This window comes from Gambusia affinis, linkage group LG19, assembly GCF_019740435.1.
Source record: "Gambusia affinis linkage group LG19, SWU_Gaff_1.0, whole genome shotgun sequence".
In the NCBI taxonomy this organism is placed as follows: domain Eukaryota; kingdom Metazoa; phylum Chordata; class Actinopteri; order Cyprinodontiformes; family Poeciliidae; genus Gambusia; species Gambusia affinis.
Window position 1 is genome coordinate 7,850,575 of NC_057886.1, and position 25,587 is coordinate 7,876,161.

The 25,587-nt window shown below is 41.5% G+C and overlaps 1 protein-coding gene across 5 annotated transcripts in view; it reads right to left on the minus strand.

Moving 5' to 3' along the window:
* Positions 1-25,587, minus strand: part of LOC122822276 (trinucleotide repeat-containing gene 6A protein-like) — a 38,095-nt gene that overhangs the window by 6,909 nt on the left and 5,599 nt on the right. The window contains exons 3-26 of one of the 5 annotated variants that reach the window (XM_044100810.1): positions 24,902-25,000; positions 17,067-17,378; positions 16,104-16,151; positions 11,570-13,543; positions 11,290-11,464; positions 10,314-10,768; positions 10,069-10,200; positions 9,596-9,748; positions 7,108-7,296; positions 6,857-7,017; positions 6,656-6,730; positions 5,727-5,894; positions 5,072-5,215; positions 4,704-4,823; positions 3,419-3,553; positions 3,229-3,306; positions 2,991-3,132; positions 2,296-2,445; positions 2,025-2,195; positions 1,800-1,940; positions 1,218-1,325; positions 842-1,072; positions 644-717; positions 395-534 (exon numbers count right to left, since the gene is read on the minus strand). In XM_044100810.1, the coding sequence (XP_043956745.1) occupies positions 395-534; positions 644-717; positions 842-1,072; positions 1,218-1,325; positions 1,800-1,940; positions 2,025-2,195; positions 2,296-2,445; positions 2,991-3,132; positions 3,229-3,306; positions 3,419-3,553; positions 4,704-4,823; positions 5,072-5,215; positions 5,727-5,894; positions 6,656-6,730; positions 6,857-7,017; positions 7,108-7,296; positions 9,596-9,748; positions 10,069-10,200; positions 10,314-10,768; positions 11,290-11,464; positions 11,570-13,543; positions 16,104-16,149 (5,162 nt within the window). In that variant the 5' untranslated portion in view covers positions 16,150-16,151; positions 17,067-17,378; positions 24,902-25,000. The remainder of the gene's footprint in view (positions 1-394; positions 535-643; positions 718-841; positions 1,073-1,217; positions 1,326-1,799; positions 1,941-2,024; positions 2,196-2,295; positions 2,446-2,990; positions 3,133-3,228; positions 3,307-3,418; positions 3,554-4,703; positions 4,824-5,071; positions 5,216-5,726; positions 5,895-6,655; positions 6,731-6,856; positions 7,018-7,107; positions 7,297-9,595; positions 9,749-10,068; positions 10,201-10,313; positions 10,769-11,289; positions 11,465-11,569; positions 13,544-16,103; positions 16,152-17,066; positions 17,379-24,901; positions 25,001-25,587) is intronic. The other 4 variants (XM_044100811.1, XM_044100814.1, XM_044100813.1 and 1 more) reach the window with 4 other exon arrangements.

The following is a 25,587-nucleotide window of genomic DNA, read 5'->3' on the forward strand; positions in this document are numbered from 1 at the left end:
AAGTTTGTGGTTGCAAAATGGCAAATCGTATAAACGTTTAAGGGAATAAATATTATGCGATGTAAAAGCTTTTGCGAATGATAGGAAAAGTTGTATGATTGAAAAGATTGGGAGAAAATAAATGTTATTGGTTCACTCTTACATGTGCAGAAAATAAATGTTATTAGTTCACTCTTACATGTGCAGAAAATAAATGTTATTAGTTCACTCTTACATGTGCAGAAAATAAATGTTATTAGTTCACTCTTACATGTGCAGAAAATAAATGTTATTGGTTCACTCTTACATGTGCAGAAAATAAATGTTATTGGTTCACTCTTACATGTGCAGAAAATAAATGTTATTGGTTCACTCTTACATGTGCAGAAAATAAATGTTATTAGTTCACTCTTACATGTGCAGGCTCTTCTGGGCCTTGGCGGCTTCATCCTTTGAGCTGTAGCAAACCACGGCGTTACCATGTGGCAGGTTGAGGTGGAATGTGATCAGAGGGCCATGCTGCATGCACAGAGTCTTCAATGTGGAGCCGTCAATCTGGGAACCCAAAATGAGCACGTAAGCTAAAATATCAAGCACTTGGACAGCAATAAACATTTAGTTTGGGGCTGTTTTCGTTCCGATTTATCTAAACTACTTTGAGTACCTGAGGTGTGAGATTTTTCAGAACAAGCCACTGGGTTCTCCCTGAGCTGCTGCTGCTGTCACCCCAACTGGAGCCTGATTAATAAAAAGACAATACACATCATTTAAAATATCAACAAAAAAAAAACACAGAGAGAGAGAAACGTCTCACTCTGTCTCCCAATAGCAAAATTATAGAAAGATCCATGTTCTGTCTCACCAGGTGTGTATCTGGACTCGGAGGAGCTCCAGCCCCCCAGCCTCAGGGCCGAGCCGTCCCAGCCGGACGAGGCGGGGCTGGGCTTCTGGGTAGTGAGGCCGGGCGGCGGTCTGGAGGGGGCTGCTACTGGCAGCGGCTTAGGAGACAGGGGGACCTTCCAAAGCTCATGGGCTAAAGAGGAGTTGGACACAGAACCGCCGCCAGGAGACCACTTTGACTCACTGGGTCTAGCTGCAAGGGGAGGGGAGACAGAGTTTGATTTTATTTAGGAAATGCAAAACTAATGGACGTCTGATCCATGGAAAGAGTATATTTACAGAAAGACGGGTTGATTTAGAGCCACGACGTGATCCCTGAGGTTGAGTGGGAAACGTACCTGAAGTGCTTTGTGCTGTACTGGTGAGGGAACCGCTGTGGCTGGAGGCACGAATGGATGACCAGGCACTGTTAGAAGGCATCGTGGTGTTCAGTGATGAGGATGGCCCTGGGAAACCATGGCAACAGCGTTATTTCTATTCCGTCATCCTATTTAAAGGAGTGCAAGGTTTGGAGTTTCTGGTGAAATCAGGTTTTTCTTTAAGAAAAATTTACGATTTTGGTGGACACCATTTTTCTTGTCTACAGAAGTCGCTAAATTGGCGACAGGGGCACGACTTTTGTTAACCCCGTAGGTGCAGACGTGACCTGGTGGGCGGGTCAGTCAGTCAGTCCTCTTTCACAGCAGAGAAAAAAGGCGATAATGGCTCATTTTCAGACCTTTGCAGCGGTAGATAAGGTCAGTTTCTCAAGTATCTGTCGGTCTCCGATCTCTCGAGATTAAGAAAATAGAGGCCGATTTATTGCTTTGACTCGACTCCTCTGAGCATAAAACTTACAATCACATCTTCACATTTGAAACAAGGAAGTAAGGTGGACGAGATTTTAAAGACGTTTTTTTTTTTTTTTTTTTGTGGCCTACCGTTGTTCCTGTCCCTGAGGAGGTCTGTGTCGCGGACGGTGTTGATGGAAAAGTTGTTGATGACACTACCAGGGGTCACATAAGGGTCAGTCTCAGGGTCGATGTTGGGGTAACCTTTCCAAGGCTCCCCGGGCCGGAACTCTGCAGATAGTCGTCCAAAATTAGTAGCAGTCATTCAAAAGAAACTATTTAAAAAGACGTTTTCTGTGCTGACGGGGGCTCTACCTGGGGGCCAGGTGACAGTATTTCCATGGGGAGGAGGGGAGTTGGCACGGGGTGGCCACCCATCCCCCACAGAGCCCATTGATTGACCAGGAGGACTCAGGGGAGACGGGCCGGGAGACAGGAAATCATAGAAAGGAGAGTCGTCCAGTCGGAGTCCAGACGACATAGCACCTGTAGGATGAAATCTCGGGCTTAGAGACGCAAACAAGTCTACAAGCAGACAGCGGTTTCTCAATGTGCCGTTACTAAATGCACTCGAGGAGTCAAGTACCAGGTTTGCTGCTCTGCTCCAGGGGGTCAGCAGCCCAAAGTTTCTTCAGTCTGGACTGGGGCAGCTCTTTGTAGTTCACAGCTCCTCCGCCACTGCTGCTTCCACCCCCAACACCCATGTCAAGGGTTACATTCTGGTTAGAGTTCAAGCCTGATGGCAAGAGACGGAGGCAGAGGTCAGGAACAGCGAGAGTGCCATCAACTTAATGAAAAGTATTCACGCCATTTTCGCTTCTTCACATTTTTCACGTCGCGACCACAAACCTCACTGCTGAACTGTGAAACGTGGAACGAATTTGTTTCCGTCGATCCGAGTCGAATCTTTGTAGAACATTCAGTCACTACACCAGAGTCTTTTGGAATATTTTTGCCCACTTCTCTTTGCAAAAACAAGGTTTCCCCTCAGGAAACTTGAACAGCGCGGTGGTAGTCCACCAGCGGCCCACCGTGCAGCAACTGTAAACGTAGTTTAATCCACCTAAAACCCTATCTAAAATAAATTACGCTTCCCCTGGTGGGAGCCCCGCCAGGCTTACGATACACTAGGAGACCCCTGCTAATAAAGCTCAAGCTCAGTCAGATGAGATTAAGATTACTTAGCATCTGAACATCAGTTTTCATATCTACGCCAACTGCATTTGAAATCTGAGAAAATGCGTCTTGGTGATTTAGACGACTGACCAGGAATCGACATACCAAAGGAGAAGTTGCCGAAGGACCCGATGGAGGAAGCGTCCTTCTGCAGGTCTGGGGTGTTTTGGGACAAGTAGTTGTCGGGGTACGGTTTGAGTTGCCGTGGAGGCTGCATCATTGATGGAGACGAACCAATGGGACGTGTCTGTGGAGAGAAGGAGGAAGGAAGCGACTTTAAGGCATTTTAGCTGTACCTGGTGGAAGTTGGCTTGAAATTAGGAAACATGTTGGACCAACTCACCTGTTCAGTCTGACGACCCACGGGCATGGCCCTCTGGCTCTGAACCTTTTGCTGCTGCTGATGCTGAAAGAGAAGACGCTGCAGACAGACGACAGAGTCAAAACACAGAACACGAATCACACCGACCCTTTAATGACAGTTTGCGCATTTGAACTGAGCGGATGGTCTATGCAAGCCTCCAATTTCTTACCTGTAACTGGCTGATCTGGTTGAGCTGTGTCAGCTGGTTGAGCTGGGAGAGCTGGTTGAGCACAGCCACCTGCTGACCAAATAGAGGGTTCAAACCACTGTTAGCTCCTGGGTACTTCAGCAGAGAGGGAGGGACCTGGACCAACAGAGAAGGATGCAGGTTTAAGTGAAGATCTGCCGTCTATGAAAGATGAAACGAGACAGAAAGACACCAGGATGTTCTTCCACAAAGTGAAGTGGCTTGTAGAGCGCCACCTAGCTTGTGACTCCATTTGCTGAATTAAGCTCTTACTAGATATAAAGGCTGCACTGTCTTTAATTGAGACGCGATTTAAGCAAACAATGCAAGTAGTTCTTCCGTTTTCGCAATGTTATCTAGACCATATCAACGATATATTTAGATGGAAATTAGCTACAATAACGCTGTACAATCTGGAGTGCATTTTGGAGACAGAAAAATAAAGATGAAATTAGGCGAATAAAGTTCATTTTTCATACTGCAATCGGCTAGCAGAGCTTATAGACTTGATTGTCATTTAACGATACATTTGAAATGTTCGTGCTGAGCAAGATTTTGTCACAAAACTCCAATAATAATAAATAAACAAGTAAATGAGTTTTAATTAAAACTATCAATATCAATATATAAAATAGAGACGAATGGGAGCTTATTAGTCTTATGCCAGCAGATGGTCATAGTTGAAAATGGGAATTTGTTCTCCCACCAAAAATAAAGGAAAAACTAAGAAAAAAAACATTATAACTAAAATTGATCATTTCTGGTTTTTATACTTGAGTCTGGACTGGATTTTACTCTTTTATATACTTTTTTATAGTGCAATCGGAATGAGCCAAACACTGAAAGCTGCAATCTATGGCCAAAGCTTGTTAAAATAAAAATTGTGATTCTTATGTTGGCATGAAAAATGTTTTGGTTTCTCCCGCAAAACTGTAAAAGTGTCAGGTTTTCCATCTTGAACCAAATCGTTTCTATCAAATTAATGGGAATTTTGGCATTTCGCATTTTTCTAATTTCTTGCAGATATTTCAAGCATTATCTAAGAGACACAAGACCTTCATGTAATTAAAAAATAATAATTCAACAAGTTGGTTCTGTTTCTTTTTCACTCGTTTTCCAAAAATAAAAGATGGAAAATTTAAATGAAAAAAATTTCTGGCAGGTTTCAAAAAGAGTCCAAGAGCTTCAAAAAACAAACACAAATTGTTAACAGTTGCTGAACGCCACATGATTATAACATAATTACTGCATTGTTAGCTTGTTCTACCTGAGGGGGAAGGATGGTTGGAGGCACTTGGTTGCGAAGGTTGTGTTGAGGTGGGGGTTGGGACTGGGGGCCTCCTCGGCCCTGTGCTACGCTGCTGCCACCCAACATGGGGTTTACATTCTGAGGAGGAAAAAGAAACAAAAGAAAGGAAAAAAATAAACCATTTTAAACAACCACAATGTAACAAGGAAAACAACCAGCCACGTGCTTTTGAACAGTTTAAGGTCTAAGATTGAATAAATGTCAGGAATTTATTGGAAAAGTAAGGCACAACGCCAGCCATGTAATGTGAAGAACAAACAAGTCTGAAAGTCTGAAAAACAAAAAAACAAAAACCAAACAACCACTCATCATCCTTCCACACTCACCTGCGGAGCGGCCCCAGAACTAGAGTGGGAAGGGGATGGCCCGGAGTTGAAACAGGGGATAGGCTGAGCAGAATTGCTAGGGGAAAGGCTCATGCTTTGATTGGAGGAGAGCTCGTCAGAAGCAGGGCTATCATAAGCGGAAAGCTGCAGAAACAAAGGCCCGGCACGCACGGCACATGGACGGCAAGCACAGGGGGACAGGAAGCGTGTCAGCAGCCAAATAAGCACAGAGAGGGAAGGGAAGAAAAGAGACAAAGTAATTAATTTTGCATAACGAGAAGGGTGAAAGAGAAAATTCTGGACTCTAGGGTGCGAGAGAAAAGTGCAGCGGAGCAGAAACAGATTTAGGGTCGAGTCGAACCAAGATAGAAAACAGACCTGAAAATTTAAACTAAAAAGAAAAGCATGAACCTCGCAGCAATCTTGTCAAATTCCTTATGAGAGGCCATTTATCAAGTCAAATATGTGACAAAATTACAAGTAAAGCTGCGCAGCAACTGAGAAGAGTTCAAACTGATAACATTAAAAAAAATAAAAAAAACAGTGCAGACATGCAATGTGCCAGAACAACCACTGAGGGGCAGAAGAGTGCAAAAAAGCAACAGCTAACCAGACATCCCTCCCCTCTAATGGCTTCATAACAGAAGCTGCGTACCTTCTCAAAGTAAGGACGATCTACGACGGAGTCCTTGTGATACTGGTGTCGAGAAACCGTGTTCTTCCCCATGACGCCGTTGTAGTCCCCCATGCTGCTCATGTCCATACGTTTGTCCGTCCCCATGCCTGACCCTGGTTTCATGGACTCATCAGGAGAGTCCCTCTGCTAAGGCAAGAAGATTTAGATTTACTGACATCGTTTGAGGAATGTAATCAGGAACTTATGCACAGAGAGCATTTGGCAGGCGGAAAGACTTGACATAAATAAACACCGAAAACCAAAAACAAGTTTTGTTTCTACAACTGCATCTCCTATTGAAAATATCACTGACCCCCCCCCACCGCATTTCCTACATAAAAAAAGTTGAGCCTTTCCACTCTGCTTCCAGACTCAGACCTTGATTTCAAAATGTAGTGCAAAGTTTAAATTTAAGCTAAAATGACGAAATTAAGAGTCCTTAATCTCTTTAGCGACAGGTAACTTCTGACATCGTCTCTGGTCCAGGAATGCAGCAGCTGCTGTATACGCGTCTGTGGCTCTTAAAGCAATAAAATCTACAAATGTCTAAATGGGCATTTCCTTCACATTCCCATCAAGACTGAATAAGTTTGTACAATCGATTCTACCAGTTTTTTCTTTCCACAAAACTTTCCACTTATATGCTGAAATGCAGCAATCTGAACAACTAGCTTCATTCTGTGCAGACCATGATATCTCCGGACTGTTTATTTGTGTATGTGTATTTTTTTTGCATATATTGAATTACTGAAATCAATTTAATTTTTTTTAAAGTTCTTAAAAATATACCTGTATTTTAAGCATGTTTTTCCACTCATCTCTTCTGTGTCCAAGTTGTACTAATGATGTGAGATTATTGAAACATTCAAACAGAAACTGAACTTTGAACAGAACAGGGTGAAGCTTACAGAGAAAGACATGCTGTTGAACTGGGTGATAAAAGGTTTCCAAGGATCATCCTGCTTGTTGACAGGTTTGTTCATCTGAAACACAGATTTAAACAAAAGAAAGAAATGGAGACTCTTAGTTTGTCAACAAAAAAAGGGGGGAAAAATTAAAGTATTTCTGCCTTTTTAAAAAAATATAATTGTGTGTTTAATTCGACAGACCTTGTTGGGGCCTTTTTGCTTGTAGTTCCACGTGTTCTGGTCATGAGACCGGTTGTCCTGTTGGTTATTGGTCCACATCCCAATCTCTACCTCCTCTTCCTGGTCCCAGCTGTTGCTCATGGACACGTCCTCGCTACCCCATGTCTCCATAGGCTTGGGAGCTGCAGATATTGAGGAAAGATGTAACGACAAGAAAACAAAAAATAGGAGGTACGGCACATATGTGAGGTGAAAACCTGCCGTCCACCTACCGGACTTGTGCTGATTGCCCCATCCTGGCCCAGATTCTCTGACGTCCTTGTTGGGTTCGTCCCAGCCAGCGCTGGTGTCCATGGGCTTCCCCCAGGCAGATGTCCCATTGTCCACCGTCACAGGTGGACCAGCGGAAGGTTCCCCCCATGAGGAAGACTCCTTCTGCTGAGAGTAGGGCTCCCCCCAACCTGCAGAAGAGGAGGACACCATATGAGACGCTGTGCAATTTCTAAAGTGTCCTCTTCAGTAGTTGAGACATTGTTGGCATTCGGAAGCATTTTTCTTTTCTTAAACACAGGGAGCCTCTGCAAACAGTCAAACCTCTGGTGTTTAGACAGCTTTTTTAGTCTGCTTTAACTAAGAAAGGGTTATGCCAAGTTTGATTAAGCAAGTGTTTATTTAGATGTTTAGCCTTTATATAGTGAGAAACGGGTTCAAAAGGCTCTCGTTACAGCTGATCCCACAGACCTGCAGCTTTCTCCTTCCACAGGAGGAGTTTGGGGGGAATGCCAGGGATAGCTTCTTATAAAAATAGGACTGACCACAGGGTACCCAGAGGTTTCAAAGTTCCTCCAGTAAATGTGCAGACAGTTGTAAACTTGCATTAGCCAACAGTCATAAAGGGCAAATCTTGATATTGATGGACACTAGAGGTGGGTATCGTATCGTATCATTTCGTTTAGCATTTATCGTGATACATTTCGTCACGATACATTCCAATTAATGTTTATAAAATTCAAAAACTGTCCGGCTCATCGGCAATGTGACATGCACATCGTGTTGAGACAGTGCAATTTACGATTACGCAGATCCAATATGCACGCCTTGTAGCAGAACATCAAAATTTCCAAGTCAAAATCTGCTATTTAAATTGTTAACCTTTCAATTCATTGCACAATAACTCAATTTAACATCAGTCAGAATTAGAGGTGGTGGTCACGTTAGAGTCCATTTAAACCAGAGTTTCGGCAGCTGTCACCAACTCAAATGTAAGACCTTTGACACCATTGTGAGAGGAATTTAAGACCCATTATCTCCAAAAACAAGTACAAACTTCGTCCAGTCAACTGCTGATAAATGTGCACTTTCCAATGATGGGCGCAAAAAAAGCTAGCTAGCAAGAGTAAGTTAGCAGTGAGTCACAGGACGTAATGAAGATGTCTGCGTGTAACTAAAACTTTTGCCCGACATAAAAGTCCCACAAGAAAAACATAACAAAAAAAAACAAAACAGACTATGCAACATTTGTAGGACTTTTTAAGGCCTTCATTGTAGGTACATTAATTTAAGACTTTTAAAGGATGTGCAGACACCCTGTAAACAGTCCTTCAGATGTATTCTACCCATTTCGTAGCTTTTAGTAACTTTAAACATCTTGGTAAAAAAAAAAAAAAAAAAGAAGCTTCCCCACATCACAAGGCTGTCACAGCATCTACCACTTTATTTCTAAGGATTTGAATTGTTTTTCACCTCTTTGCAATTGTGCAAAAACATTGTGATGCTTTATCCCTATCATGCAAAAATATGATAAATGCGGCCATGAATATGTGCAAAACACTGAGGCTGTTGTAATCGGTTCACTGCACAAGGACACCCTATTTGTGCATTTCTCTTTCTCAGGCCCTTTCTGCAGAATGGCTGCCTTACACTGAAAACGTTCCCATTACCAACGCAGAAGACCTCCTCCTTTGCCATTCATGTTGTCTCTTGCTCTTTTCTACTTCAACTCAACAAAAGTGTATGTGCAGAATTGGCGGGTGAACAAAAAAAACTAAAGGAAGAAAGAAGAGGTGAATGAGAAAACGAAAAAAAGTGATGCTCTTAGCATTCCAGAGGGATGACTCAACTAGCTTAGGAAAAAGCTCTCAGCACAGACAACACAGTAGGAGGACTGAGAAATGGTTCTACTGGCCCAGTTTTTACCCATGTAGCTCTGAAAACCATGCATGTGTCATTTGTGAGCATCCGCACAAATAACACATTTTTAATCAGAATTTGGTGCACAGCTGCTCACTTAATGTGATATATTTACCTAAAAGTTGAAACTTGCATGATCTGCTTTGAGATTACTTCATAAAATTTAAGAATATATCCAAGTACCGTAGCTTGCATTTACTAGGTAAAGTACCGTAATTTTATCTATCTAGCACATTTTCCGTAACAAGGCGATTCAAAGTGCTTTAGATGAATAATAATGAAATACAAAAAAGAAAAAAAATTGTTCTCCCAAAGGTATAGTTGTTTCCTGTAGTTCCAATCAAACTGTAAATCTTCATATTTTAAGATCTTACAAATGGTACCTTTTATGCCTTTTTTTAATGCCATGTAAAAACAGAAATATCTGTGATGTTTTGGATTTATTTGTTCACTCTCTGTAATGAAATGTCAGCCTGTCAAGAGTTTTCCTCTTTATTGTATAAACAGAAATTTAAATACAATAGTGAAAAAGGCCATTCGTATGTGCATGTTAATATGTTTGCAACCTACTTGAAGTGGAGGTTTTGTCCTGGCTGACGTGCTGCACAGGCGGCATTGAGCTGTGTGCAGGGTGGGGTTTATTCTGAGAGGGTGGGGCCATGGGCTCCGGATCCGACTGAGTGGTCCTGTTCCACATGTTGACAGCGCCTCCACTGTATTTACCTGTGAAAAGTTTCCAATATTTTTTAGAAATAGCATGTTTTTATTTTTCAGGCACAAATATGCAAGGACATTTTGGATAGTTTTTTTTCAATGAGCCTACTCAGCTGCATGATTCTTTGAATACAAATATGCTACTAACATACAGCCTTAAACCTTGTGCAAATCTGAAAGCTTCATTTGTCTGTCACTTTGCAATAAAAAAAGATTTCCATTCATACTCTTAAGTGCTCAGCTGTTAGTTGCCTTTAAAAGTTTAATGTAGGGCCCATTTTCTTTAAATCAGTCTTTTTAAAGAGATTGGTATTTGAATTGGTCGTTACCAGGATCTCCCCAGGCTGCAGTTCCGTCATCGATCTCCATCCTCCGACGGATGGACTCCGGAGAAGGTTCCTCCCATCCAGTTGCAACGTTCTCCTTCGGGCCTACAGGAGGCATTGGGCCACCAAGCCAGCCTGAAATAAAACCCTGGCATTAGCTTGTTTTTTCTTCTCAAAACATTTCACTGTAAACACATTCAGTTCAGTTATGATCAATTCTAGCAATGATAAACCCTCTTCATCCCCACCTGTGGGTTTGCTGGAACCCTGGTTGCCCCTGGACATGCTGGATTCAGGACCTTTACTCCATTCGTTAGAAGGTTTAGTGTTGGCTTCCCCCCAGTTCTGAGCTCCATGGTGGTTCTTCCCTGGCTCACCCCAGCCTTGGTTGGGCTTGTGGACTGGGTCTCCCCAGTTGGAGCTGGGGTTTGGAGTGCTCTGGTCAGGAGTATTCGATCCTCCACTGCCTACCCAGGTGCTGCTGCTGCTGGTGGTCCGGCTCGGCTCGCTCCAACATCCGGAGCCGGAGCGGTCGCTGTCGCTGTCCCACCCTACTGAGCCAGCGCCCTTCTGAGGTTCCCCCCAGTGGTTGCTGACTCCTGTTCTGGTGCCATCGACACCACTACCCCATCCTTCACTACCGTTTCCACCGTTTGATCCCCAGCCCTGCTGCACTTTGGGTGTATTAGTCCATGTCATTGACCTAAAAGGGGGGGAAAAAGGTTGTAAATACATACTGAAAAACAAAAAATATATAATAAAATTTTTATTGATAAGCATGGTTGAGAGAACATTCGGAGGGAAAAGGTGATTACTAATATGAAGGAATACCAGGATCTAAAAGTTTTTAATAAAAAAAAAAGCAACAATTGGCTCTACTTCTAAAATCACGTAGCTAAAGTACTGGTTACAGATGCCATGCATTATAATACAGACTGAATAAATATTCTAGTAATATTCCAGTAGACTTTGTAACCTCAATTTAACTATGGTAACAAGCTGATATCAGCTGGTTAATAAGTCTGGCTTAACCGATATTCTAATCATACACCTATGAATGATGGCTGCTGCTCATTTTTTCTTTCAGCCAGCTGAACAGCAGCAAGAGGTGTTTACTATGACCTCGTTAAACCATTAAAAAATTTTAAAAAAAGAAACCCTCAAAATAAAACCATGATTAGCAACCCCTGCTTGTATACAGCTAGAATGTTGGGCAACGCTTACCTGTCGTCTTTAACGTTGTTGTTGTTCCAGGTGTTGCTGCTGTTACCACCCTTGTAACTGGACCCATCATCCCAGCCACCTCCTCCTTTACTGTCCCAACCTGATGTTTGTTTCTGCTCTCCCCAGCCAGAGCCTCCACTATCAGGGCCTGAGCTGCTTGGCCCAACACCCCAACCTGCAAGTACATCCAAGACACAATGATCAACTGTCCTACTCAATGGTTTCATAGTAGGAGCAGTAGGTTTATGTTGAATATTTCAGATTAAGGACCAGCTCCTACCTCCAGAGGTCTGGGAGGGAGCTGCCGTTGTTGCTGAGCCCCAGCTGGAACCTCCGCTGCTCTGCTTTCTTTCATCCCCTTTAGGACCCTGATTGACCATAGGAGAACTGACGTCCCAAGCGGTGTTCTGCCGTATGGGCGTCTGTCCCCATCCAGTGTTGGAAAGAACCCTCGGGTCCACATCGGCCCGGGTTATGGCTGACGTCATAGACGGGGTATGGTCGCCTTTCCTGCGGTTTCCTCCTTTAGACTGGTTGACGTCTCTGTCTGAGCTGGATCGACCTCCGGTGCTTTCACAACTTCCTTCACTTCCTCCGGAGCGGCCCCAGCCTCCAGTGATACCTCCCAGGCCCTGACTACCACTGCCTGCTCCTCCCATACCCATAGCGTCATCCTCGAGGCTCTTCCACCCATTGTTGGCAGAACTTCCTTTCTGAATTCCTGCATCTGAAGTTGTCGCCAATCCCCATTCTCCGTTTGACATTTTGCTGTTAGAGGTGGAAGAAGATGATGACGACGACGAGGAAGAGGAGGATGCGCTGCTCCCCCACGGGCGAGGGATCCCTGCTGGAGGGCCCACAGTAGTTTGGTTTCCACTTCCAGGAGCCTGGCCTGTAGAGCCAGGGATTTGATTAGGGCCAACACTCCAGGATAAGTTACTTTGAGGCTGGTTCAGGGTGTTGGTGGGCCCTTGGTCCGACCGTGGGGCCCCAGTGTTATTGTGGTTATTATTACTCTTAAAAGCAGCAGTAGAGGAGTTCTGGGAGTTCACAGTGTCTATATTAAGGGGGCTTTTGTCTACAGGGTAGGTAGCTGCACCCCAAGGCGTACCAAAAGCCCCAGTACCCCCTGATTCTCCTTGAGGGTGCTGGGGAGCTAATGAGGGACTTCCATTGGCCAGTGGCCCCCCATTTCCTCCTCCAATGGAGCCCCAGGAACGCTCCCCGCTGAGCAGGGGTGAGGCGGTAGAGTCTGGTGGACTAGAGGTCACTGTGGCGTTAGTAGTAGTAGTAGTATTCATCATGATAGTGTTATTTGGTCCATTGGGTTCAGTGTTAAGGTTGCTAGGCAGCAGACCACCACTGCCAGTGTTGCTGCCTCCTAACACCTTGCTGCTCGATGTACCATTATTCACCTCAGTGTCTTCCATCATACTGCTGCTGTCTGGAGCTGCCATTCCCCCCCAGGCCATTAAGGGCCCCTGGTGAGGAACCACACCCAGTTTGGAAGTCGTCCCTTGAGCCGGTGGAGGCCTTTGGCCCTGGCACACCGGGTTTGGGGTTGGATTCTGTGGCCAGGCACCGTGGTTGGCATTTGGATTTAAAATGTTTGGGTTTGACCCTCCATTTATATAAGAGTTGCTTCCACTGATTGTGTTCATGTTGCTGCCTGACTGGGAGCCCCATACACCACTACTGCCAAATAGCTTGTTGTTGTGGTTACTCATATTATTGCTGCCAATACTGCTGGACCCAGCTATGGAGTAGTGTGAGGATCCGGTGATATTGTTTTCATGATTTGCGTTGCTTAAGGTTCCGATGCCTCCGACCTGACAAATGTTGCTGTCTCCGTTCACGCCGACACCAACCATCATGGTGGATGTCAGGGAGGAGGGGGAAGAAGCAGTTGAGGACACGGAGGAAGAAGTGTTGGCTGACATCATCATCACTGTAGTTGCAGCAAGGCCAAGGTTCTTCTCTGAACCGACTGAAGAGCTAGAATCTGCATCCATGCATTCTGATGCCAACTCCGGATCGGACCCTGAACCACAGCCGGAGGAGGATGAGGAGCAAGAAAATGAAGAGGAGGAGGGAGGCCAGACAGAAGAGCTGGGTGAACAAGTGTTATTGGATTTGTCGGAACTCCCGTCACCTAGGACTTTGCTCCAGTTGCTGTTACCATCACTGCTGCACGGGGATACAGAGGACCAGGAGGAAGGCTCATACTGGGAATCTAAGCCAGGATGCTCTAAACCTGCGGAGAACAGGATAGAACGCTGTTGAGATTTGAGCATAGTAGCGGCTGCAAAAAATGCAAAACTATCCATCCAGAAGCTAGAACTGGTTCGTGAAAGACCTAAAATGAAGTCTAGTTAAACTTTAACTCCTCTATAGGAGGGCCATTCCAGGGTGGTTACAGATTCTCCAAAAAGTCTGAGGACTAATAGTTGATTTGAGCCCCTTTCCAACTGGATACTCTCAGGAAGGGACTTTGATAATCCAATACATTTCTAGTTAGATCTTCTATTGTCCCAAGCAGGAATCTTCAACCCTTACAATACAAAGAGTATTTTTTGCTATCAGCCCAGTTAAATAAACTGGTTTAGGGGCTGCAAATATCAAGTGATTTTTTTTTTGGGGGGGGGGGGAGGGGGGAGAGAAGAGAAAAAGACAACTTGTGATATTTTATATAGAACATTTGTCATTATTGAAAACTTAAAATTTTACGTCTATTTTCAGGTTTTAGAGAAAAACAAAACCTTTTGAATGAGTAAATTTTAAAATGGTGCTTTAAAGAAAAATTGATCTAAAAATTAGTTACTGGTATTTTTAGTCCCACAATGAAAATCTGCTAAAACCTGCATTTGTAATTATAGTTATCTCTAAAATGAGTTAGCAATTTAAAGACAACATAATCAAGAGCCTGAAGCTGCAGACCCCTGGTCCAGCGTTTCAATTTAAAACAATATTAAAATAGTATTATAATAGTAGCTCTGTAAAAGATGTGTACCAAACATCGCTTCAGTTATTACATTAATAAGAACTGTTTAATCATGGTACAAACTCTGTTTAATACGCATTGTAAGGACCGAGAGCGATGCTGTTGTTCCCTACTCATTCTGCTTCATGTTGGCGCGCAAGACGTAACAGACAGCATCCGGTTTAGGATTTTCTAAATAAGAGTTCCTCCAGACTCAATACATAGAACGGACATATTTAGTTATTTCTTGCGCGGCCCGGTGGTTGGGGACCACTGCGTTCATTTAACTCCTCAGTCACAATCTTATATTTTGCCATTTCGTCCAATCTTTAATTTGACAACTGTTCTGAATGCCATAGCTGCCAAAAGTAAGCCTGGACACAGCTGCCACCATTTTGTCTCCACAGCAGGACACAAAAGCATGCCGAGGCTATTAAAGAAGATTCAGTGAGGCAGGCGACTGGCTGCTGACGAGCTGTTGGAGGGCAGAGGAAGGATGCCAACTGCATGAGGAAAAAGAAGTTGGCAAGGGGGAGGAAATGAAGGCATCTAAGATTGAGACCAACAGCATTCAAATCTGGCATGTTTCTAAAATTAGATTTCACAGACTGCATCCAGTTATCCTCCCCTTCACCATTAAACACCCATTCTGTCAATGTGGCGTCTGCCTAAATCTTCAGGAGGCATATTTACCATACTAATTCTTTCATATTGCATCAGTATGTAGTTCTCATAGCAGGAAACAAAAGTTTGACACTAAAACCAAAGCTCAATGAACCCAGAAAATTTGACCATTGTCTAAAAAAACAATCAAGAAAATATTTAATGCAACAATTACATTTTCAATCACAATTCCAAAGACGAGGGTGGTTTGTTTAGGATTGTTTAGGATAATGGTTAACAGGACAAAACTTGGGTTAGTAATGCCATTTCAAAATGAAAGCTTCTAATGCAGCCCCCCCCCACCCCCTCCAGGTACAAACAGGAAGTGTTCAGAATGATGTGGTTCCTCAGGTTAACTAGTAATAAACTTGTCAGATTTCTTAACCTTCTCTTTTCACTAAACCTGGCAGGGCAGCCAAATAACAATAACGCAAGGCATGTTATCAATTAAACAAACAGTTCTCCATGAAAATTGTCACCCGAGATGCAACTTTCTGCAAAGCTTCACAATAAAACCACGACTGAAATATTTCAATATTTATGTAGTTTATTATGAAGGCATTGAAAATTTTGTCTCGTTCCATTTGTAAGAAGAAAATATATATTAGTGATAACAATATTATTTAAAAATATTTCTAATAATGTTAACATTTAGGCTGCAGGGTGATTCTACCAGCTTCCAATGATCTGTTTTGCAAATGAAATGGTGATTTCAACTGGTGATTGTGACATTTTGTTTGTTTTTGTTGGTGAAGAAGGTTCCTAAACCAGAAAGACAGTTTAATGAAGGCAGGTTTTGTAGCTGGTGTAGCATGTCAACAGGACTGGCTACAAATCAGCTAAACACAACCAGACATCTGAATGTTTTCTATTCTTTTTCCTTTAAACAATCTTCACTTCTAAAGCCTCCATTTGAAAAAAAATAAAAAAATAGTCCCTCTCCAGCGCATCTTACTATGTTTGCCAGATCTTTCCTTGCGCCCTTCAACATTCCCTTCCTCTCCCATTTATCTCCACTCCACCGATATGCAATGAACACAATGCACCGTCAATAAAAGGTCAAGACCCAGTCTCACAAATATTTTTTAAAGCACACAATCATCATAGGGCATTACAGGAAAGAAGGGCATGCAGACAGAAAGTTCAGGAAGAAGCCATAATGTTGTGTCACCTGTTTGATTAGGGGAATGGCTGACGGAATCCCGAATGGGAGCCATGCCTGGAAACAGAAAGCAAAGGATCAGACTTGAAAGGGGACAGGAACAGAAAAAGGTTTTAGAAGTAGTTAAAGCTGAAATGCAATTCAATGAAAATCTAGTGATGCAGAGCGCTAATGTCAAGAACATTCAAGAGAAGAAAAGCTTGCAGTGTGTTAGTAGCCAGAGTACGCGCAAACATTTAGGGCAGCAAGTAACCATTACCTTAATAAATTCATTGTTCTGACGATTAATCAGATTTTTTTTTAATTTTTTTCAAAAACATGCATATTCTGCAGATTTTCATTCACTCACTAAAGATTATTTTACACAATGTTAGAAAAACATTTTTTTTTAAAAAAAGGGAAGAAAAATAAGTTTATTTTTTTTTGTATAAGACAGACATTACACTGCATTTTAATCATTTCAGCCCTACCTACATTTACAGTTGTCTTTAGTTAGTCAGATTTTATGACTCATACATGTTTTCACTTTTGATGAGTCAAGGATCTCTTCAAATCAAGTGGGTTTTTTCTTCATAATCACCTTAAAAACCTATACAATTTTCACTGAGGGTGCAATAGAACATAAACATATTTATGTAATTGAATAGTTGTAATTATGAGTCAGGTAGACATTACTGCACATGCAATCAAAAGGACATATCCCTTTGATGCAACAAGATGCTCACTCAAACGGTTAACTATTTCCCTTACATTACGGTTCTCTCATACTAATTCTTCAAGATTGAATAATAATAAAAGTGTTCAGTGAGTTTAAGCAAAAGGACCCTGTCCACCACATTCAGATCCATCTCCGTGTACATTTGTTTTTACAGGCACCTCCTCAGGACTGACATCCATGGCAAACAGTGTGTTTATAAAGCCTGGTGTCGCCACAGGGAGACATAAAAGCTCCTTCTGCTTTTCACAGTTTACCTTTGAGTGCCACCGGTGGCTGCAGCTCCTGGCTGGACAGGAGGGCGTCCCCGACTTCGGTGGAGAACAGGCGACCTTTGGTTCCCAGGTCGACAACGGGGAGGTCAGCGGTCAAAGCTTGGTTTAGCGCAGCCTCAAGGATGTGAGGTGAGGAGGCAGAGCTTGTCAGAGCAGGCAGCAGGCTGATCAGCCACCCTTGGCATTGCTGGGGAATTTGTGTGTGTGTGTGGGTGTGTGTGTGTGGATGGGGAAGGGGAGTAGGGGGCTGTGGTTTTGATTAAGGTCTTTGTCTTGACCAGGTATGCTCTGGCACTGCAAAAAAAAAAAAAAAAAAAAAAAGACAAAAACTTTATTAGTGTTTTTTAAACAACTGTATCCAGGGTTTCCTCCAGTGTATTATAAGCCTGGCGGGCCACCTTGTGCCCCCACCTGGTTAACCACTGCTTATTTATTTAAGCCTTTTTAATATGTTTACATTTTGAAGACTTTATAGTTGGTGTTCAGGGGTTGATCTTCCAATCTTTCAGTAACGGTAAAATGATTAAGTGATATTTTCAAATTTCCCGTCAACTTTAAACATTTTCTTAACTTAAAACCACATGACAGGCTGCTGGATGAACGACGGCCCCAGCACCCAACCACAAGGCTTAGCAAGTTTTCTGGGGGAGGCCTTGTATCTTCATAAGCTTTTTAACAAGTGGGAAAAAAAACTTACAAGTATTTTTAACATTTAACTTGAGATTTCAGATTAAAATACATTTTAATTTCCCCTTTTCAGAAAGAAAACTAATGAATGAAAACCTGAAAATAATCTAGCATTCAAGTACTGAAGTGTGGGGAAAAAAAAACAAAACAATAGTCTGGCACCTTTCAGCCACGACCACCACTGATAAACTATCAGACCAAGAGCAAAAAATTATAAATACGTTAAAAAGAAAGTTAAATAACTGTCAGCTAGGACACTGACAAATACAATTAAAAAAAAGCCTGGATGTATGATCAGCTCGAACAAACTACTGATTTGCATTTGGGTTGAAGATGAACATTTCATCACCTCAGTGTGAGGAGGTAATGCAGCAGACAGTTACAAAACTGGCAAAGCTGGATGTCCGGAGCATGACTGTGCAGGCCCATAAGGAAGCAATCAAAGGTTTTTCAGACTTCATAACTCTCACTGTGGAATGAATCAATTCCTGCTTGATCTTTCAGGTCAAAAACACCCAAAACAAACAAACAAAAAACAAAAACAAAGCAGCAACTAGCAGTAATTCATCGTCTCCAATTCCCACAAGATAAACGATTGGTATCTCTGTTAACCGTATGGCTTCGTCAAGAGCTCAGCGTTAACAAGCACAACTTTTTTCCAAACCCAATGTTGACTTTTCTGCTGCATTTTAATACAAACATCTACATGTACACCATCACTGAGATAAAATGTAATGACACATTAAATCATAACAGTATTATAAGCCTGGCAGGCCACCAGGCATTCCTTGTGCCCCCGCCAGGCTAAGCGTTGGTTACTTGAACTTTTTCATGTTTGCATTTTTTAAAGACTTTTAAGGGTTTTTAACTCTCATATCACTTCGCAGTTGCTTGCTAGTTGGTGATTAGGTATTAGTCGTCCAATCTTCCAATAACGCATAATTGTCAAGTGATATTTTCAAATTTTCTGCCAACTTTAACAAACTTTTAACTCAAACGCCACTGGATGATTTACTGCCCCGGCGCCCCGGTCACCGGGCTGAGCAGGTTTTCTGGGGGAAACCCTGTTACATTTCAAAACAGTGCTCTTTTCTGCATTTGGCCCACCCTAAATGGTGAAACCATGGCAAACAGCTGCAGATAGTTAACTATTTATTCATCAACAGAATATATTTTATGCAATAATAAAAAATAAGACTTGCATAGGATGAAAAAGACCTACAGTTGCTTTCTAACCTGCTACTTTTGATCAATTCTGGTTTGGTTCCGCCCATTTGGACTTCAGCATCTAAATAAATTTAGTCTTAGTGGATCTTCAAGAGGCTGTTATTTATTTTTTATTTTTTTTAAATCAACATCCTCTAACTTACACAGTTCTACATTTATTTGACTCAGCTGAACAGAAATACAAATGTGCTCCTTGCATACATTTTTCAAACACCGGGAGCGCTTCCAGGCAGGTTCAATCATGTTTACAACAAAGTAGCATGCTATAGGTGGGTTTCAGGGAAATACTTCAGGGGCAGCAACCTGATCAGTGAAATGGAAACAAGTTTTTGGCACAGAGCTTCAAGCTTCAGGCTACGGGAAAACAAAAATAGCCCTGGCTCATACGAACCTCTAAGTAGAGGCGTTGTACAAATTGTTCTGTTGCTCAAAGCAGAGCAATGAACAAAACTGTCATATGGAAGACCCACTTTGTAAGATATGCCTTCAAAAGGCAGGTCTTAGCATCTTTGCTGTTTATTACTACATGTTAAGTAAAAATTAATAGCATTCTGTCTGATTTTTAACTCATCCTTATTTGGATGAAAAAACCCCCAAAAAGACCAAACTGACGAGATGATCACCAAAGACGAGGCGTATCTGAAACACATTGCAACATTAGTTTCCTATGTAGTTTGATTTATTTTATTTTACTTTTTTTACCCCAGCTATCGCCAGCCTGTCTCAAGTTTCTGTCTGCATGCTAACTGCGAAACACCCTGATGTAACCCAGCTACCGCCTAAAATTAGTTACTCATTGGGCAACTTTCAACTCGGATATCAAGGACAGCATCTGGGAGTCTTGTTCAACCAAAACTAGCCTGTGTTGCCATGTCATGCTTACTGAGGGAGTGCAGCAGAACAAGTTCAGCAAGGCAGGAATCTTAATGAGGGAACAGGACAACACAGAGACCGGCTGCAGGAACTGGTTGGTGGAGTCCCTCTGCAAGACTAGATGCTCGCTGAGGAACTGTGACCTTTGACTTGCACTTAAATTCATTATGTATGCAATCTTAAACAAGTCTCAGCGAGAGACGCACCATCAGATTATTCAAAAACATTCTCAAGTTGCATCTTCTGTCTTAATTGGATTGTTGTAATTTATCTCAAGAGGGACAATGTACATCGTATGATATGCCACAGTGAGCCATACAGGCCAGTTTTCATCTGTAGTCCTTCAGGGTAGAATCAATGTAAATACAATTAAGGCTGAATTGATTAATTAAATTAATTGTGATTAATCTATTACTGAAATAATCGTCATCCAATTTAGTAATTGATTAATTGTTAACTGGAGTACAGAGACTCCTAAATGTGGCAGTTTCCTGAAAGAGCAACACAAAAACAAGTAAACATTTTGCATTCAAGATAAAAGAAAGAAGAAAAAAAACAACAACTTTGTGAATATCTTTTTAGCTTTAAGCTTCAAATCCTCAAATAAATCTCCAAGTATTAACTCTACATTTATTTCATTCATCTGAATAGCATCTTTTGCTATCCAACTATTAATCCAAAAATAATCATTAGACTAGTAGACAGTATTTCTTTTCTACAAATGATCAACAAAAGTTATTGCATTCCAGGCAACTGAATTGTTATTAAAGTTAATTGATTTGCTTATGTACATATTTTAATTTATTTCTATTAATGTGTTCCAAGGCTTAAGTTATTAAATGAAAAATCTTCAGAATGTGGCAATTTTCTTTTATCCGATTAATCTATTATCCATCAGAGGCTCACTAAAACAATCATTACTTGCAGCCCTAAATACAACACATTACGGTGCAACAAAGATGTATTCACAAGCTTCTTCCATCAAAAATAAGAGAATGATAAAAATAATTTATCAAAAATTTTTTTTTTAGAAATTTAAAAAGAATAAAAAGCAGTAAATCTCACCACAATACAAACAAACCATAAGTGACAAAAGCAGAATGAAAATACTCTCATGATCAGTGGCTGTATATTTGAGAATCTAAGAGTCATTATCTTAAGTTTGTAGACGGTTGTCAGTAAAATGCTGGCACACAGTGTCCGGCTAAATATTTCAAGGGAATCTTCATGGACATCGCTGACTGTAACCGTCTCCTCCAGGCTTAAAACGCTGTCAGCTGGAAAGGTTTCAGCTGCTCGGTCGAGCGCCAACAATTTGCAATGGAACGAAAACCGCAGAACACAGCAGGAAACAAAAAGGACATAGTGTTGAAGTCAGCTGTAGAAAGAATCATCGCTTCAGGATAAAAGGACCGGCGTTTGGAACGACACGTCTATATTTGCCTCGCTGCCTCTTATTTCTTTTTTAGACCACAGGTTAGAAAATGGGTGTTCGCTCTTTCTGCCTGTTTGGAGCACACGGACCTATTTATACATTTCCAGTTCAAATAGCAACCAGTCTGTCCTCCAGCCAGCACGATAAGAGAACAAACAAACCCATGTGGACAACCACCGAGTGTGCAGATGCAACACAGCGCAGCCTTGTTTGAGCAACAAAGATAAACTTATTTTTTGAAATTGCAGCATACAATAAGTGCTGTATAAATACAGTAAAATACAGTGTGGTGAACAATGACCAATGCCACCAAACCACACATAACCATGAGCCCAAATCTTTTCTTTGGTAACTCGCTAGTAATTTTGGGTGAGTCATCAGAAACAAGAGGCACCATGCAACTCACTGGAAATATTTAAAAACGAAACAGGCTCCTCTGTAACATCTCCACGAGAGACACAATAAAAGAGAGCCATGAAATCACTCTTAACGGTAATTTCAGATTCAAATAATGACTTGATTTCATCATCATTATTACTTTAGAATAGTCTGCTTTAAACTGCGCCTTGCTGCCTTTTCTTGAAGGCAGAACCTTGTTTTGAAGAGCCAGTGCAAGTAAAAATGTGTCAAAAAGAGAAGAAGATTGGCGCTTATGAAAGCACAGATTGTTGCAACGAATGTAAGGCTCTGTGATAAACTGATTGCATCGATTCATCAAAATTAAATTCTTGGAAAGTCCAGATTTTTTTTTTTAACCAATGCACTCTTTGGGTTTCCATAGTTCTGAGTGATGGCAGCCATCTTGTTTGACCAGAGTGTTGTACATCTTTTTTTTTTATCTGGACTTTGAATTCAGGTCAACTATGCAACATAATTTTAGGATCTCGCTACAACTGTTTAATAACAAGAATAAAATTCAAATAACATCAGATTAAAGTTGTAATACGAGGCGAATGAAGTAGTAATTGTATGAGAACCTAAACATTTAAAAAAATAAATAAAAATTCTGATGTGTTGAAGCACATTAAACTTAAACAGAGTGACATATTACCAACTATGAGAAAAAGGACAGGAAATACTCCAAGTATACAACACATTACGGTGCAATAAAAAAAATGAAACCATTTTTTAATAAATGCTTCTGCAATATGACCAAAGAAAAACAAATAGTTGCTCGTTTTCCTTTAGAACTCATTCATTTTGTTATATAGCTATTAATATTTAAACATTTCCAGAGACTTTGATGCTGCTATTGTATCCACTTCTTTTTCTTTTTCTCCCCCCCATCAAAACCATTTGAATTGTTCAACTGTTACTAAGCAACAGACCTATTTGAAGCATCATACTTTCTGGCCAAAAGAAATTGGCCAACATTGGCAAGAAAACGAGCCAAGAATAACTGGTTGAAGAAACTCGGAAACAAAAATACTTGCTCTAAAGCGCGTCGTTAAGAAATGTGGTGCTAATTAATTTTCCAGTTAGCTTAGCTTTCCTCAGATACATGAAAAGCAACTCATTAAAATGTTGTTTGATGATAAAACGGTAAACTGTAACAGTAGGGGGTCATTTTTAGACATTGGTGGCAACTTCAAGGAGGTAGTGTGGAAAAGAAATGTGAATACTGTCACAATGAGAGGCACAAAATGGAGTATTTCCAGACACCTGAGAAAAAATGACTTTATTCCAACAGCTGAAGTTTAATACACGCCGATTCAATTCTTGCTCAAAAAAGTTAAATTCAATTGTGAATATTCAAAATATCTGTTATGTTTCATGAAATTTTACTCACCACAGCAACAAAGCAAGTTCCCCATACCCAAAATAGCCCCCTCCCCCTCCCCGTTATATATAGTTAGAGTAACTTAACATTTTAAAATGTTATTCTTGAGAAATATCAGCCTAAATGTGCTTCCCGGCGCTTAAATCAGACCCCGTTATGACGACGAAGCTTCAACACCACTCCTCATTCCTTTGGGCTTGTCCAAGCAAGATGACATCAGTGTCAAGAGTGGCATGCACGTCTCCCTCTACAAAGCGAATACCTTTCTGTATGAAATGATACGTCACGATGAAAGAAACCCCGGGCGAGTGCAAGCAAATCCACGCCATTTTCCAGTAAAAGTCAACTTTCTTCAATCCGCCAAAGATAAAAACGGGAGACTGAGCAGCAGCGAACATGGGGCTCCCGTGGGTCTGCGACTCGTATCAAAACAGCGTGACGTGCATGCACGTACATGTGTCGTTTTGCCGTGTGCAGCAGCAGATAAGACTACTTGTGGTAGTTCGCTGCTGTCACAGCGGCTTTGGGAGTGGGAGGAGGGAGTGGGGGGCTTCAAGAGGCACCCACTCAGGGCTGTGAAATGAGGGGAAATGTGCGCAGCAGCACAGGCTTCATGTCTTTGGGTATGAGTCATCATCCGCTGGTTTGTTCATTATTCAGTCATCCATTTGATTTAACAGTAACCTGCCCACACACATTTCTGCTTCATCTGGTCGGCCAAAGGTTTAAAATTAGTCAATGTTTGTTTTTTGTTCTTGAGATATTTTAAACATGGGACTGAGTGGATTTCCTCCCAACTTCTACAGGAATGGTTTAATTGAAATAAATAGACCTTTTTTTGTCCCCCCTCCTCCCCCCCAAGTACTTAAATTCAGGACTCCTGTTTATATTTTGCGTATTTCAACCTATAAATGCAAAAGTTCAATTTAAAATTTCACCAAATGTTTCTGCGGTGATCAAGCTTCAAATATGCGAGAGGATGCACCGTCACGACCTGAGACTGTATGGAAATGAATGAAAACAGGAATGAAAAACACGTCTGCCATTTTCCCCAAACTGGGCAATCTTGTTTTTATCTGCTCCATCAAAAAACACCCGTCCATTAAACATCTACAGGTGTGCACATGTGGTTTCCAGCGGTTTGTTCAGTAGTAGAATCAGACTGGTCTTCAGGACAAGAAAAAGGAAAGCTGAAACTTTCAGCAGCACAACTCTGACTTTATCTGGAAAACAAGATTTACTATGTAAAACTGTTAAAACTTTGTGTTGTAATTATGGAGAATGTCACAGAGATAAATGTAAAAAAACAAACAACAACAAACAAACATTATAGCGACATATATGTGCCAAAAATGGAAGAGAAAGCAGGATTAAAACGCTTCAAGGTCAGAGAAAGTTTTCTTGCTCGAAGTAGCAGTGACAGCTTGCCTTGTAACAGTAGACGAGTCAGTGGAAACTCAGAGCCGTCTAAATGGAAAACACTACTGTGTGACATGGCAACGTACACCAGCACAGTCTGAGTAAACACACTCCGCTACTGGATCCGAAATACTGCACCACCAATCACAACGTACCGCTTACTAAAAGGTGTAAAAAGATTTTTTAAAAAAGGGATACTTGGAGGTTAGTTTGATTGTGCAACGTGAACGTGTTTCGACATACTTTCTATATCTAATATTCCGTGTGAAAAATCCTAAATGTTTAACCTCCCAGTAGTTGGGGGGGGGGGGGAAACAAAAACAAAAAAACCAGACAGTAAAACGGCTTTGACATCTACAAATAAAGTTAAACGCAACTTTATTTATTTCTTCTTACCTTCTGTCCAGTCCGTTATCTCACTGGATTCCTTCCTTTTCAAACTCTCCGTCTCTCTCGCTCTTCCATCCACCGTTCTTCCCTCTCTGGGTGCGTTCCCTGCAGACGACATTAGCAAGCTTACTCTCCAGCACCTCTGGCCTTCTATCGAATCCCATTTGTTGTTGTTTTTTTTTTTTTATTATTTACTTAAGTAGTCGCTGCATGTGGTCGCCCAAGCTAAAAGTTGGGAAGTGAGAGCCTGCGAGTAATAGGTGTGTTGGTGCACTTTGACCTCAAATGACATCTACCATTGAGTGGCCTATGAGGTCCAGTTTCCCCTTCTTAGAGTGATGGAGTTTAGATGCTCTGGCTCGGGTGGGTGTGCCATTTAGCCGGCAGGAGAAGGCTGCAGGCTAATCTGATAATGAGATTACTGCTCAGCACTTATCTTCGCTTCACCCACACGCTGATAGTAAAACAACTCGGGCACCAAAACCACAACAGTAATTATTATTCATTTAAAATTAGCAGAGCTGCACAGCGGCTAATTGAAAACAAAAGCCACACGTTGTCTAAAACATATCTATATATAAACGGATTATAAAATCATAAAGCATCTTTTTTTGTTTTTGTTTTTATAGTCCTGAACTGAAAACTGAACTGCATAATAATAATTTAAAAAAGGCCACCTTTAATGTAAACCA